At 37.2% G+C, this 13,957-nt stretch overlaps 1 protein-coding gene across 1 annotated transcript; it reads right to left on the bottom strand.

Annotated features, from left to right (window-relative positions):
- Window positions 1-11,858: 11,858 nt before the first annotated feature.
- On the bottom strand, window positions 11,859-12,797 carry MC2R (melanocortin 2 receptor). The gene has a single exon (XM_058177440.1). It carries the CDS (start codon window positions 12,795-12,797, stop codon window positions 11,859-11,861), a length of 939 nt encoding a protein of 312 aa, XP_058033423.1.
- Between the last annotated feature and the right edge of the window lie 1,160 nt (window positions 12,798-13,957).

A 13,957-nucleotide genomic window follows, 5' to 3' on the forward strand; every position in this document is an offset into this window, starting at 1 on the left:
AGGGAACTCAGGTGAGATTGCCAGAGGAGCCTTTTAAAACTTTTTTTAAAAAAAAGAGTTTAAAGGCTCTGCTGATCTCAGTTGAGCCGCAGGATCCTCAAAGGCTTTTTTTTGCTTTTAAAGGCATGTTTTCGGCTGAAGAAAAACTGCTTTTAAAAGTAAAAAAAAAACAACCCCTCTGCTGATGGTGCGGCTCAGCAGAGGCAGGGGGGGCAGGGCCAGGGATTTTTGCCACCGGTTCTCCGAACCAGCAGCCGCCATCGCTACCGGATCAGGCAAGCCGGTCCAAACCGGGAGCATTTCACCCCTGATGTGACTGCAGGGGTACTGCAATAGCCGAAACCTCAAGGAGTGGTTGTAAATACCACTCATTCCACATCATTGTAAGTTCAAATGGCTGTTGAATGAGTGATCAGTAAGCAAAGAGTGTCTGAAGTACAAGTAAGCCTTGTCTTATGACCACAACTGAGCCCAAAATTTCTGTCGCTAAGTAAGACAATTTTTAAGTGAATCTCCTCCCATTCTCCCCACCTTTCTTGCCACAGTCGTTAAGTGAATTATTGAAGTTGCTAAGTTACTAACAGGGTTGTTGAGCAAATTTGGCTTTCCCATTGGCTTTGCTTTCGGAAGGTCACAAAAGGCCTTGAAGGTCACATGACCCCAGGACACAGTTAACTGTCATAAATATGAACCAGTTGCCAGTATCCAAATTTTCATCATGTGACCATAGGGATGCTACAATGATCATAAGTGTGGAAAACAATCATAAGTCACTTTTTTCAGTGATGTAACTTTGAACGGTCACTAAAGGAACTGTTGTAAGTCAGGGACTACCTATACTTTCTAAAAGCTTCATTGTTTGAGATTTCCTCACAAATGTTCTGTGTTATTTGCTACTGGGGTCTACAAAGGCCATTTCCAAACATCTCCTTCCTGTAAGTATTTCAAGGCTGTTTTGGAAGTAGGTTTTAGATTGTATATTACTGAACTATTTAGCCTCTTTCCAGCTTCAGTTCCTTCTCTGACTAGAACAGGAGTGTGAAACTCGCGGCCTATGGGCTGCATGCATCATTCACTGGCCACGCCCACCCTCATTTTAACAAAGAGGAAAAAAGTAACGATACGTCATATGACGACAACGTGACGATGCAAGTTTGACACCCCCGGACTAGAAGATTAGCTTTGAGGATATGCTGGTATTTAGTTGAATCCATGTATTTTTTACACCCATACAAAATGCTTTTTATGTTATTAACTGCCACATAACCACCAACGTAATAGAGACCCGCCAAAATTTTAAAATATTCTTCTTGTTGAATGCTACTTTTTTTGTCTCCGAATGTATTTTTGTAGAGGTCATCAATTCAATTTTTGCTTTATAAGTCTACAATACTTTATCCCAAAACATTTCTGGCTTATCAAAGTGATATGTGTGGGACTTAAATGATGACCTGTGAAGAGGTTATTAAAAAGTTTCTTTCTGAAATTTTCCTATGTAGATTGTTGGGTATGCAATGCTACCTTGTAGATCTGTGACCAGCTACCCTAATCTCAGCTAATTTTTTCAGCAGGGTGTTGGAAGAAAATTATTGATTCAGATCTAAGCAGGTTTCACCAACTCTAATAGATATTTTTCTTGATGGTATAGATCAGGGGATTCAAACTGGTGCCCACAGGCCAGATGCATCATGCGCAGGCCATGCCCACCCCAGCTCCATGAAGGGGAAAAATGTCACAATACGTCACATGACAGCAATGTGACGCCGTGTGTTTGACACCCGTGGTATAGATCATGCTCTGACTTAAGCTGTTTCAAGTAACTTCAATTTTTAAGAATCCTTATCACAACTTAAATGGCTAGTTGGGAGCAATTAGAGAATTTTTTTATAACCTTTCCTTGTTGTGTGAGAGTTAATTAACTTCATGTTCAAATGCTTTGACAGCTGCTTAGAGGAGTCCACAGTGGTTGCAAGCAGACAGAATAATAATCACAACCTGAGAAATTAGGAGGGTCAGAGAATTTGTTCACCTGTGAAATTATCTTCATCTGACTAATTATAGGCCTAACAAGTTAATTACCATTTTGGGTCTTTTTAAAACTTTACATATGCCAAAATATCACTACACCAACTGGAAGCATATTCAAACATCTAGACCTATCATATTCACCATTTTCTTATTTTGAATTAACAGATAAACCATAAAGGATGCATTCATATTTGCAGAAATATGTCATGTGTAACTTTTTTTTTATCATGCAGCAGTTACATCAGCTTTTATTTACTTATGTACTCAGTGAAACTTAGATTTTAACCAAGGACTTCTACATTTTTGCAGGTAATTCAAGATTCTAAGGAGAAATTAAAAACCTAAACACAATCAGATTCTGAGTTTTGGAAATAAACTGCAGATAAAGAAACTGCTTTATTTTTCTGGTTAATACTCTGGTTTAAGCAAAATAATAACTTGGTAGTTTGTAATATATTTAGCTACATCATATTGCAGGGTTAAATTCAATGTACTTTGGTACTACTATATCGACTGTAAGAGGATAGTACAGTAGGGAGAAGATAGAGTGTTAAGAATTTACTTTGTGTCCTCTCTATTTCTACTATGGTACCTACTCTTTGTCTGAAGATTGCTAAAGTGAGGCTACTTTTCTTTGTAAGTGTGTGTGCACACATACATATACAGAACTCATACTGTTACATTCTCTTCTGCATAATATACAATAGTTAGCTTGTTGCTAAGCTTTGTCTATGTTGATGTTTACTCTTTGTAAATAAATCTGCTTTCTGTTATAGCTATAAAACCTCTTTCACTAATCATTGTTCAGGTCAGATTATCACTCTCAAGAACACTCGTGCACAAAGAGTGTGTCGACTATCAGTATATTAGTGTTTCAAAAATAATATTAAAATAAAGAAAGTTGATCTGATGCCCATGCTGCTGCATTCTTTGATCAGTAATGTACATATTGATAGGAATCAATGCCATGAAGAGTAGACTATTTTTATTACAGGTAAAGAATTACAGATCAGAGCAAAATGCAATGTTTCATCCTTTTTCAATGCTGCTCCCCCTGTGTGAGTCAAAACATAGCATATAGCTTAAGGTACTATAGGTAACATAAGGTACTATAGGTACTATTATGAAATCCACTCCTAGTCAGGAAGATTTCTTGACTGACTTTGGGCTGCTCACTCTCCTTTAGCTCAACTCACAGGGAAGTTGCAGGAAAGGATTCAGAGGAAGAGCTGTGTGCATTGTCATGTGCTCCCGGATGGACATAATACAAATGGAATCATCTAGTTTGAAAGAATCGTGTAAGACTTTAAGACCAATCTGCTGTTCCTGCAGGACTCCAAAAACAAACATCCAAATACAGTAACATCTGTAACAAACTATAATGAGGTCAAAATAACACATGCATCCTGACATCATCATTCACAAATAGTATTTATTTTTCACATTTTTGAATCACCCATCTCCTGCAGAGAGGGACTCTGGATGGTGTACAATAAAACATTAAAATATAACAACAGCATTTAAAAATATAAAATTTAGAAGACCGGGATGGTTAAATGCATCTGCTTTTAAGTTAAATATGCTTATGTAACAGGGAGCATGTGGGTATGGATGGCTAGCTTGCTTTTGTTTGACCAAGTCAGTCACCTCTAAGTAACTGATTTAATTGTGAAACAAATGAAGCCATTTCCCCCAATTTTCAACAGGAATTTGCTTTCTTCTTGGTATAATTCATTATTTTGTATCCTAATTTCTGGGGTGATGATACTTTTCTTTTAAAATGCTTTTTTGAAGAATTATTTTGGAGCCTATTTTGGATATTTTCAAAGCTGGGCAATCATTTGCCCAGCAGTGTGCAGCAGCTGCCAAAAAAGCCAACACAGTTCTGGGCTGCATAAACAGAGGGATAGAATCAAGATCACGTGAAGTGTTAATACCACTTTATAATGCCTTGGTAAGGCCACACTTGGAATATTGCATTCAGTTTTGGTCGCCACGATGTAAAAAAGATGTTGAGACTCTAGAAAGAGTGCAGAGGAGAGCAACAAAGATGATTAGAGGACTGGAGGCTAAAACATGAAGAATGGTTGCAGGAACTAGTTTAATGAAAAGAAGGACTAGGGGAGACATGATAGCAGTGTTCCAATATCTCAGGGGTTGCCACAAAGAAAGGGAGTCAAACTATTCTCCAAAGCACCTGAGGGAACAAGAAGCAATGGGTGGAAACTAATCAAGGAGAGAAGCAACTTAGAACTAAGGAGAAATTTCCTGACAGTTAGAACAATTAATCAGTGGAACAACTTGCCTGCAGAAGTTGTAAATGCTCCAACACTGGAAATTTTAAAGAAAATGTTGGATAACATTTGTCTGAAATGGTGTAGGGTTTCCTGCCTGGGCAGGGGGTTGGACTAGAAGACCTCCAAGGTCCCTTCCAACTCTGTTGTTGTTGTTGTTGTTGGTATTATTATTATGATTTCCTATTTAATACCTGGATTTCAAAGACAGCACTCTTGGCTACAGAAACTCTCAGTGAGGCTAATGAGATTTACTCTGATCAATTTAAAGCTTTGACAACATGTTACAATATAGCTGCCAACATTTCAGAATCAGAAATAGGGACATGATTATTTCAACATTTTTCCTTTTTGCTTCTTTCCTCCCTGCATCTGTGCAAATTCTCACTGTCTCAAGCAGTATGTTGATACAGATCCAACCAAATGAGTGATATAGTTAATTATTTTATTATGGAAAAGCATTGAGGACATCAGAGTTTTTATAGTACCAAAATTAAAGTGGATATAGAAAAAAAATAAAATAAAGAGCATCAGTTACATATACTTTTATATATACATCGGTTATATGCTTCTCCCTGCATGGCGACTTAGAAGCAACATCATCAGCTGAAAAAGCTACAATTCTGCTTTTTTGGGCCTTTTATGTTTAGAATTAATTATGTAGACAAGTCCATGTGCCTTTCTAGACAGAATTTTGGAAGGTAAATCTTAGGCAACCCGGTCCCAAGCCATGTAGGGCTTTAAAGATGAAACCAGCATCTTGAAGGTGCACCCAGAAACAATATCTTCCTTTGCTGGCCGTGTTCTGTTAAGGCTGTGCTGAAGAGGCATTCTGCTTATATTTGTTTGCATGTGAGTAACCTGTCATTGTGATTCAAAAGACTGCTTGATTGGGGTCATTGGGAAGAGCTAGTTCACACTCAGATGAATGAAATCAGAATTTGAGGTTGATAGTACAATCAATTACTTATAGACAGGGGTGGGGATTGAAAAATTCCAGCAAATGGTTCACTGCCTGGTTGCTGGGTGGATGTGGCCATGGGGACATGGCTTACTCGGCCTCCTACACCATGGTGGGGGAGGGGTGGTGTTTTCACCTTCCCTAGGCTCTGGAGGCTTTCCTCAAGCCTCCAGGAGAGTGAAAATGGCCTCCCCTGGGCACTGGAGGCCCTCCAGAGGCCAGAAAATGGCCTGTTTCCGGACTTCTGGTAGGCCCATTTTTCGCCCTCCCAGAACATCCACACGCACCCTGAACTTACCTGGCATCCAAAACGGGCTGTGTGGAGACTCCTGGGAGGGGCGAAGCAGGGTAGGCATGGTCAGCCAGTCCTTGGAACAACCGGTTCGGTGAACCAGATTAAAATTAACATCTGGTTTTCCCAAATCGGTCCGAACTGAGTGAATCACACACCTGCTTATAGACTCCCTGTATTAGATGTCTTGAAACAGAGGATAAACAGCCATATTTCAAAAATACTTTTAGCAGGATATCTGCATTGTTTCAGATTTCTGATCGATTCAGTGTCCTAAAACTGTCCTCCTTATGCTTTGGTTCTCGTTCTGCGAGTCCTCAAGAGATTGGTTCTCAGTGAGGAAAGGGTCTGCAGCGGAAGTGGTGAGATGGGTTTCCAAACAAGAACAAAGGGCATGAAGCCAACCTGAATGACTTTGCTGCCTTGTCCAATTTGTAGGTTGCTTAGCATCCTCTTCAGTGTCCAACATGAGATTCCATACAGAGTCCGTATGGAACAATGCCTCTGTATTAGCATAATGTCATTACCTTTTCATTTTATTCCACATTTTACCACTTAATAACTTTACTAATATAAACAATTTCAGTCTCTCTGAAGCATTGGCCTTTTGCCCATTTGGAAATTTTGGTAGAATATTATGGGCCTTCTCAGAAAAAGAGCATCATGTTTGATATGGTCTCCCAAGAAACACCTATTTTCCAGTAGCCAAATTAGTGATGTTTTACTGTCTCACTCTTTCTCACCTCCCAGGATGGTCTCTACAATTCACATTTGTTCTTGCCTTTTTTCTGGACAGATAGGGACCCATCTAAAGAAAGCGCTGGCTTGTAATCATGTCAATTTCTTAAGAAATCTTTCAGTGCCCAGAAATTTAGAGCTAGCATTGATTATGCGGCATAACCCATTAAAAAAAAGTTAAAGGACTAAAAAAAACAACAACTATCAAGCATGTGCTAGGGAAAATGTCATTAGCGCATTGACCTATAAGCATTAGTCCTTCCAATCACTGAAAATCTTGTCATTCTGCACTCTTTTATGTAATTATTCTTATAATAGTCAAATCTGTGAAAAAGTAGACAGTACTTACTTCTCTATTGATGGCTTTACAGGGAATAGGACAATTATGTGAATTAAAGAAGTGCCTACTGCAATCACACCAATTGCTAATATCGACACAGCTTATTCTCAGTAGATGACATATTGTGTTTGAATATTGTTCAGAGTTTTGAAAGAAAAATATAGTGATGATTTCCATGAAATATCCTGGTAGATTAATGAGAAGGGTTCAGGGAGGTTTCACAGGAGATAATCCATTTATTTAGAGCCTGATGACGTGATTAAACACATATTTTTGTTAATAACAAACCCAAATCAGTCCAAGCAGAAAGGAAGGAAAGAAAAATGCTAAAGATAACTTCATTGCCTGAATATCGATCTTATGATTTCAGATAATGTTACTTCAGTGATTGCCTCCAATTTGCAACACAATTTTCAGGACACTATAATAGAAGGTAAATCTTATTCATCTAAAATTGTATCTAGAAAGTACCGTCACAGTAAAGCTTACCAAGACATTTGACATTAATGGTTCAAAGAACCTCAAGATAACCAGATCTTTTGGTATTAAAAACCTCACTCCAGTAGGCCCCACCACCTTTGACACATAGGCCAACATTTGAAGAAAAGACAAAAAGAAAAAGAAAAAAAGAAAAATAAAGGGATTGGTTGTTTAATTGATTTGGAAAACAATTTTTGAGCCAAATGAACTTAGCAAAACCTCTCATACTGGAAGTTTCCAAGCTATTAGCTTGGAAGAATTCTTTGCTAAAAATCTTCAAAACCTCAATATTACTCATGGGTGTATAATTTCTCACTTAGGAGCCATTACCTCATACTTTATACATTTATGTGACAGAACCCTTGGAATTAAAACAAAATTTGTTATCACAAACAAGTGTAGATCCTTGTGGTAGAAATGTGTCTTTTGATAAAGATGTGTCTATCTAGTACAGACTTAGTTTTTTGAATAAAAATTTCCGAAAACTATTAGGAATGGATTTTCACTGAGTGCAGACTGCAAATTCTAAATTTAATTTTTATCTCCAAATCAATGTAATAGATTTTGAATTGCTACTCACAATTGGATTGGATAAACTATTCTTTTATTGGATAGATATAAAAAAAGATTAATGACCTTTTACTTTGGAGAGGAAAATTCTTAATAAATTGAAAATACCAATTCCTAAAACTCAACCAATAGAGTTCCTTTCCAGTCTCCGTACTCTTACCCTCAAAAAACTGCATAAGAGTTTTCTCTTATACAATACACTGTCTCCTACATGCAGTCCTCTTTTCAAAAGATTATGCTCTCTTTCCTGATTGTACATTTGTTTTTGGCTCAGCCAATATAAAACTTTCATTTTCCCCCAGGCAAGAGCAACCAAAAGAATATATTTATCCGAGAAAGCAATACAGAGAGAAGTCTATTATACATAAGCATTGGAATGCATACACCTTTACCCAACCAGCAGATGTTTTCCACAATGGATGCTTATATTTAACTAATTGAAATGTTTGCCAATTGATTAATTACTTTGATTGGTGTACTTCTGCTTCAAAGCAGGCAGAGGTTAATTACTCTGAGTATCCATAATGAGAGTTTCCAGAACTCTGTATAGACACAATTTAATTATGCAGTCTATGAGGCATGGCCAACAGTTGCTGAAGAACTTCACAAATGATGGTCATGGTACATAAAAGAATAATGCCTGAATTTTGAGGTACAAACTGGATGTTGTCATAATGAATTGCTGTCGGTGCTCTATAAAAATCTATACTCTGTGGTGTTAGAAAAGTAATTTCTGAGGAGCACTGTAATAAATGGCCTGATAGCAATTTAGTAAATACTTTCATAGCCCATAATCTTCAGGAAAGCAAATAGCAGTTTCCTGACCTTCCCATTATACTTTTTCACTTACAGATACAGTTGAAAGAATTTTATTCATCTCTGAGGAATATAAAACAGAACTTACAGCTTTTTGATTTTCTTTCTGCTCTATCTGGTCTCAACCTCAAATAATGGTTAGGTACATATGTCTTTCTAAAATATGATGGACAATAGAGATTTTTTTATTTTAAATGAACACTTTTCTATTGCCTTTTGCCAACAGTTTCAGTCTCTAGATGCTGTTTATAAGGAATCAACTCCAGAATTATGTTCTCCATGAGTAAGTCCTGCTGAGAAATAGGCGGCTTTTGGAGTTAGAAGCAGGGGCGGGTTTCAAAATCCGTAGCTACTGGTTTGCTTGTGGGCTTGCGCGCGCTTGCAGGCAGGTGGGTGGAGCCTCCCGCCACTGCTGCTACTGGTTCACTCAATCCAGTGCGAACTGGTAGCAATACACCACTGGTTAGAAGGATATGACCTGAAATTTGGGTGGCATAAATAATTGTGGTATGATAAAGGTTAATGTGAATTTTAAAAATCATTATGTTAGACGTATCATATTTTAATTAAAAGATAACACAAATAGTGTGATAATGGTGATCATGATAATGAGATGAAATGATGATGACAACAATACTTGGGTCACAGTCAGATAATTAAGGTGCTAATTTCTTTTTAAAGAAAAAAAAACCACAGCACAGATAATGGATGTCATTTGTAGCCACCTTTTTATGGAAAAACATCATTATCATATAACAAGTTTATCTAGTTGTTCTTTGAAAACATTTCACTTCTAATCCAGGGAGCTTCTTCAGTTCTGGGTCATGACCTGGATGACTAAGTATATCCCTAGACAGGTTTATCTAGTCCATTGATTTGTTTCCTCAGTGACTTTTTGGGTATCTATGGCACATCACTCAGGACATGAATGTAATAACATATCCCAAGTGTTCCCAAGAAATTGATAGTGAGGGAAGGGATGCCTTTGTATATGGAGGTAAAATATAATAGTCATGACTGTTGGTCAGTATATTTTGAATATATTTCTTATGTTTCCTGAATGCTGATCCTAAATTAAAACATCCTTTAAGGGTCTGAAACCTGGCTATTCTTTAGCAGTATTCAGGCTATTTTCTTTGATTATGCACATCATTTATGTACATTGTTTTTATAAGAGGAAGATGGACTAGACCAGGGGTCTCCAACCTTGGTCCCTTTAAGACTTGTGGACTTCAACTCCCAGAGTTCCTCAGCCAGCTGAAGGACTCTGGGAGTTGAAGTCCACAAGTCTTAAAGGGACCAAGGTTGGAGACCCCTGGACTAGACCTAAAGCAAAGGGGAACAAAAACACATTTTACAATCCGATTCTTCTTTAAGAGCTGCAGCATACAGATTTGAGCAAAATCCTATTACCATGGAAAGAATAAAGGATTAGTATGTTAATTAGCTCAAAGAATTTCTTGGTTAGAGAAAACATATCCATTGATCAGCAGTAAATAATATAGCAACCTCAGCTGTATGCCCTATTACTGCAGATTCCTTTGGGAAATTCTTTTTTTAAAAAAGCTTTTTATTTTTTATTTTTCTGAATATAAACACTCCATCTTTCCTTAAACAGTGTGTCGTCTGGGTTCAAATATCTCTGTGCAACAACCATCAACATTTACAATATCATTCACATTACTATTAATTCTCTGATCTTAAAATTATAGTATGTTAAACAGTTAAACATCATAAGCCTATTCATTTTTCTCTAGTGTAAATACAATAATAATAACATTATGCATAATTACCCTCATCTTCATAATACTAACAATTATCACCTTATTTATACTTCTATCTTAACATATTTTCTGTTCTTTTTAATCTTCTCCTTTTATTTTTAGTTTTCCATTTTACTCTCTAACCATTGATAGAATACTTCCCGTATCATATAATATTCAGTTTGTGTCTTTCTCCTTAATTGCTAGTGTTAATCTGTTCATTTCTGCACATTCTAATGTTTTCCTAATCACCTTCTCATCAATAGGAATCTCTTCACTTTTCCAATGTTGTGCAAATACAATTCTAGCTGCAGTTAAAACATGGATAAATAAATAAGTATTCTCTTTATTATAACTTTCTGGTAAAATCCCCAGCAAAAATATTTCTGGCTTTAGCTCAGTGCATTGTTTTATCATCTTTCCCAACCATGTCTTTATTTTTGTCGAATATTTTTTGGCTTCTACACATGTCCACCACATATGATAGTAAGATCCAGATATCTGGTGGCACTTCCAACATTTAGCTGACTTATCTTTAAACATCATTGCCAACCTTGCTGATGCTATAAAACGTCTTACACAAGTTGTCTTTATATGCAGTGACATCATTAATTTATAATTCCTATCCCACAGTTTCTGCCACTTATCTAATTCTATCATGTAACCAAAATTTTTTGCCCATGCTATCATTGTCTCCTTTATTTGTTCCTCTTCCAACTTTATACCCAGTAAGTAGCTATACAATTTCTTTATCAATCTTTCTTCTGTTCCTGTTAGTTTTTTATCTAATTCTGTTAACCCTTTATAGAAACCATGTAATTTAGCATCTTTCTCATATCTAGAATGTACCTGCACTTATGAATACCATGTTATATCGATCCCTTGCTCACTAATTTTTTGTTTAGTTTTCAGTACCTCCTTTTCATTCAAAATATCTTTATATCTAACAATATTTCCCATATTAATAACATTTGGGTGAATCACTGCTTCAGCTGTTGAAAGCCAAACTGGTTTCCTCAAATAATGTTGTTCTTTAATTTTCTCCCATATTAATATTAATGCATTCCTTATGTAATGTCTTTGAAAGTATCCATGTGTCTTATTTTTCCCATACCACAAAAAAGTTTGCCAACCCAATTGTAAATCATGCCCTTCCAACATCAATAATTTTGTATTCCTTAATACAATCCATTCTTTCATCCATGTTAATACAGCAGCCTGGTAATACAATTCCCAAATTCTAATGAAAATCATTATCTATGTACAAAGACCTGAGTGAAGCCTATATCTGATGGCAGTCTAGTTACAGATATTAAGCTTGGTGGAGTAGCACTGATAATTGACATGTTTAGATTCTTTAGAACAGGGTTTTCCAACTGTGGCAACTTTAAGACTTGGGGACTTCAACTCCCAGAATTTCCCAGCCAAGCTGGGAGTTGAAGTTCCCAAGTCTTAAAACTGCCAAGGTTGGAGAACTCTATTTTAAAATCCTTGAGATCCTATATGATAAACTGGTAAAATGATAAAACTCATTGGAGTTTTGAATTTCTAGTAGCTAAGCCCAGCTTGGCTGCCATCAGATGAACAATCTTTTAAAAGTACTTCTCAGTTCTGGACTTCGAAATGCATAAATCATGGGATCAATGACAGCATTGAACATGATTAATATACCATTGACATGGAAGATGGACAAATAGCAAACGCAGTAAGGGTTTTCAGGGCAAAACCGTACCAGAAGCATGTGAAGAACAAAGGGAGCCCAGCAGCAGAGAAAAACACCAAGTAACACTGTTAATGTAATGGTTCCTTTCATGTTCACTCTTTGTTGGACAGAACTTGCAGGCATCAAGGCGATCTTTATGGCATGGGAACGGGCAAGCAGAAACATATGGATATAAAGGCAGAGGATAAAAATGAGCATGAAAGAAAACAGAGCTGAGAAAGATACAATAGTGGGGGTCTCATGGGAGAAAATCACCATTGCTATGCTGCTCCCTGTACAGAAAGCCCAAATCACCAACAAAATCAGTAAAGCCCGCTTTTGAGTCATGATGTTATGGTAACGCAGCGCATAGAATATAGTTATATATCGGTCAGCGGCAATGGCCGAAAGGCTGAAAATCGATCCCAGTAGAGATAAAATAAACATGAAATCTATAACATCATCCAGAATTGTTTCCATCTTTCCATGACAGGGAAGGGATCTCATCTTGCAAAATATGATATAGAAGATATTTTCCAGAGTCTTGGACAAGCTTCCTAACATGTCTGAAACAGCTAAGCTGCAAATGAAAATGTACATGGGGGAATGCAGATTCTTATTCCTCCCTACTGCGATGAGCACCAGCAGGTTCTCCAGGATTCCTACTGTAGCAATAGTGAAGAAGATTTCCTCTGGCACAACAATCGTCATACAATTGGAGACGTTCAGTGATTGTTCACTGTGGTTTTCAAATACATGAATGCTTCTCTGTTCCAGAAGTCTTGTTATTTCAGAAGCTGTGTTGGTCTTCATTTCATTCACCTTTTTGATTTGAGGATGTGGGAGAGGATAAGGGTGGGTGGGTAGAGAGAAATGCATGACAGTTACTTTGACCTGATTATGAAACTGCAACTATATCAAGCTGAACATCTGATTGTGGTATCTATGGAGATTCTCAGGCATCCAGATCATAGTTGTCCCAAAGGTGCTTTTTCAAGAGTCAACTGGACTTTCTTGTTTTTCTTTGAAGTCCACATTTTGGACAGAGAGTACCACTGGTTTGAAAGTGGGTGGGGTGGGGTGGTCAAAGAGGCCATCTATGTCAAAATCGAACAGCCCTCTCTCAACAAAGGGGGAAGGATATACATCATCTATCTCCAGTCTAAAACACAGTCCTTTCAACAATTCCAAGAAGACTCCACACCCATTTGCACTACTCAGGTGACCCTGATGACACAGATAAACCTCCAGGGGGCTCAACCACTTTCTAAAAGAATGCAAATGACCAGCTGTTTGCAAGGAGTATAAATCCTTCTATTCCCCTCCATCCAGTCAGAGCTGAAGAAGCTTTTTGGATGAGAAATGAAATGTCTTCAAAGAAAAACAAGAAATTCCAGCTGCTTCTTGAAAAAGTACCTTTGTGACATCTGATTATGATGAAACTGCTTCAGCTAGAGCTGGTAGAATTACTATGAGCTGACTGATCAGTCATAGTCCTTTTCACATATCATCCTTGAATAGAAAATTGCAAGACATTCTGCTTTATGGACTGTCTGCATCAGTTTCATCCCCAAAAGTGATGTGAGATGCACATACATAATTGCAATATCTTGCCCAATTGACCCACTTTCCTATATAAACAAAATGTTTGAATGTTTTATCTGGATTCCAAATTCCATGGATTCTTTTATGAACCTTCATACAAATGTTCACATGAACTCTTTTCAGATCTTCCTGTGCTATCTACAGTAGTGGAAAAAATTGTGGAAACCTTTTGGGAAAAGTGTATTTTTGAGGTTTGATGGCTAATAACACCACTTTTTTTTTGGAGTTTCAAGATAATCATATTCCACTGTTGGAATGGCCTGGGAATAGCCCAGACCCTAGCCCAATTGAAAATCTATGGAACCGACTAAAGAAACTTGTTAGTCAGAAGCGACCTAGCAATAAAATCCAGTTAATATCATTCAATC

This window comes from Ahaetulla prasina, chromosome 3, assembly GCF_028640845.1.
Source record: "Ahaetulla prasina isolate Xishuangbanna chromosome 3, ASM2864084v1, whole genome shotgun sequence".
In the NCBI taxonomy this organism is placed as follows: domain Eukaryota; kingdom Metazoa; phylum Chordata; class Lepidosauria; order Squamata; family Colubridae; genus Ahaetulla; species Ahaetulla prasina.

Coding starts and splice junctions, on each gene's coding strand:
- MC2R (XM_058177440.1), bottom strand. CDS start 12,797: ATGAAGACCAACACAGCTTCTGAAATAACAAGACTTCTGGAACAGAGA.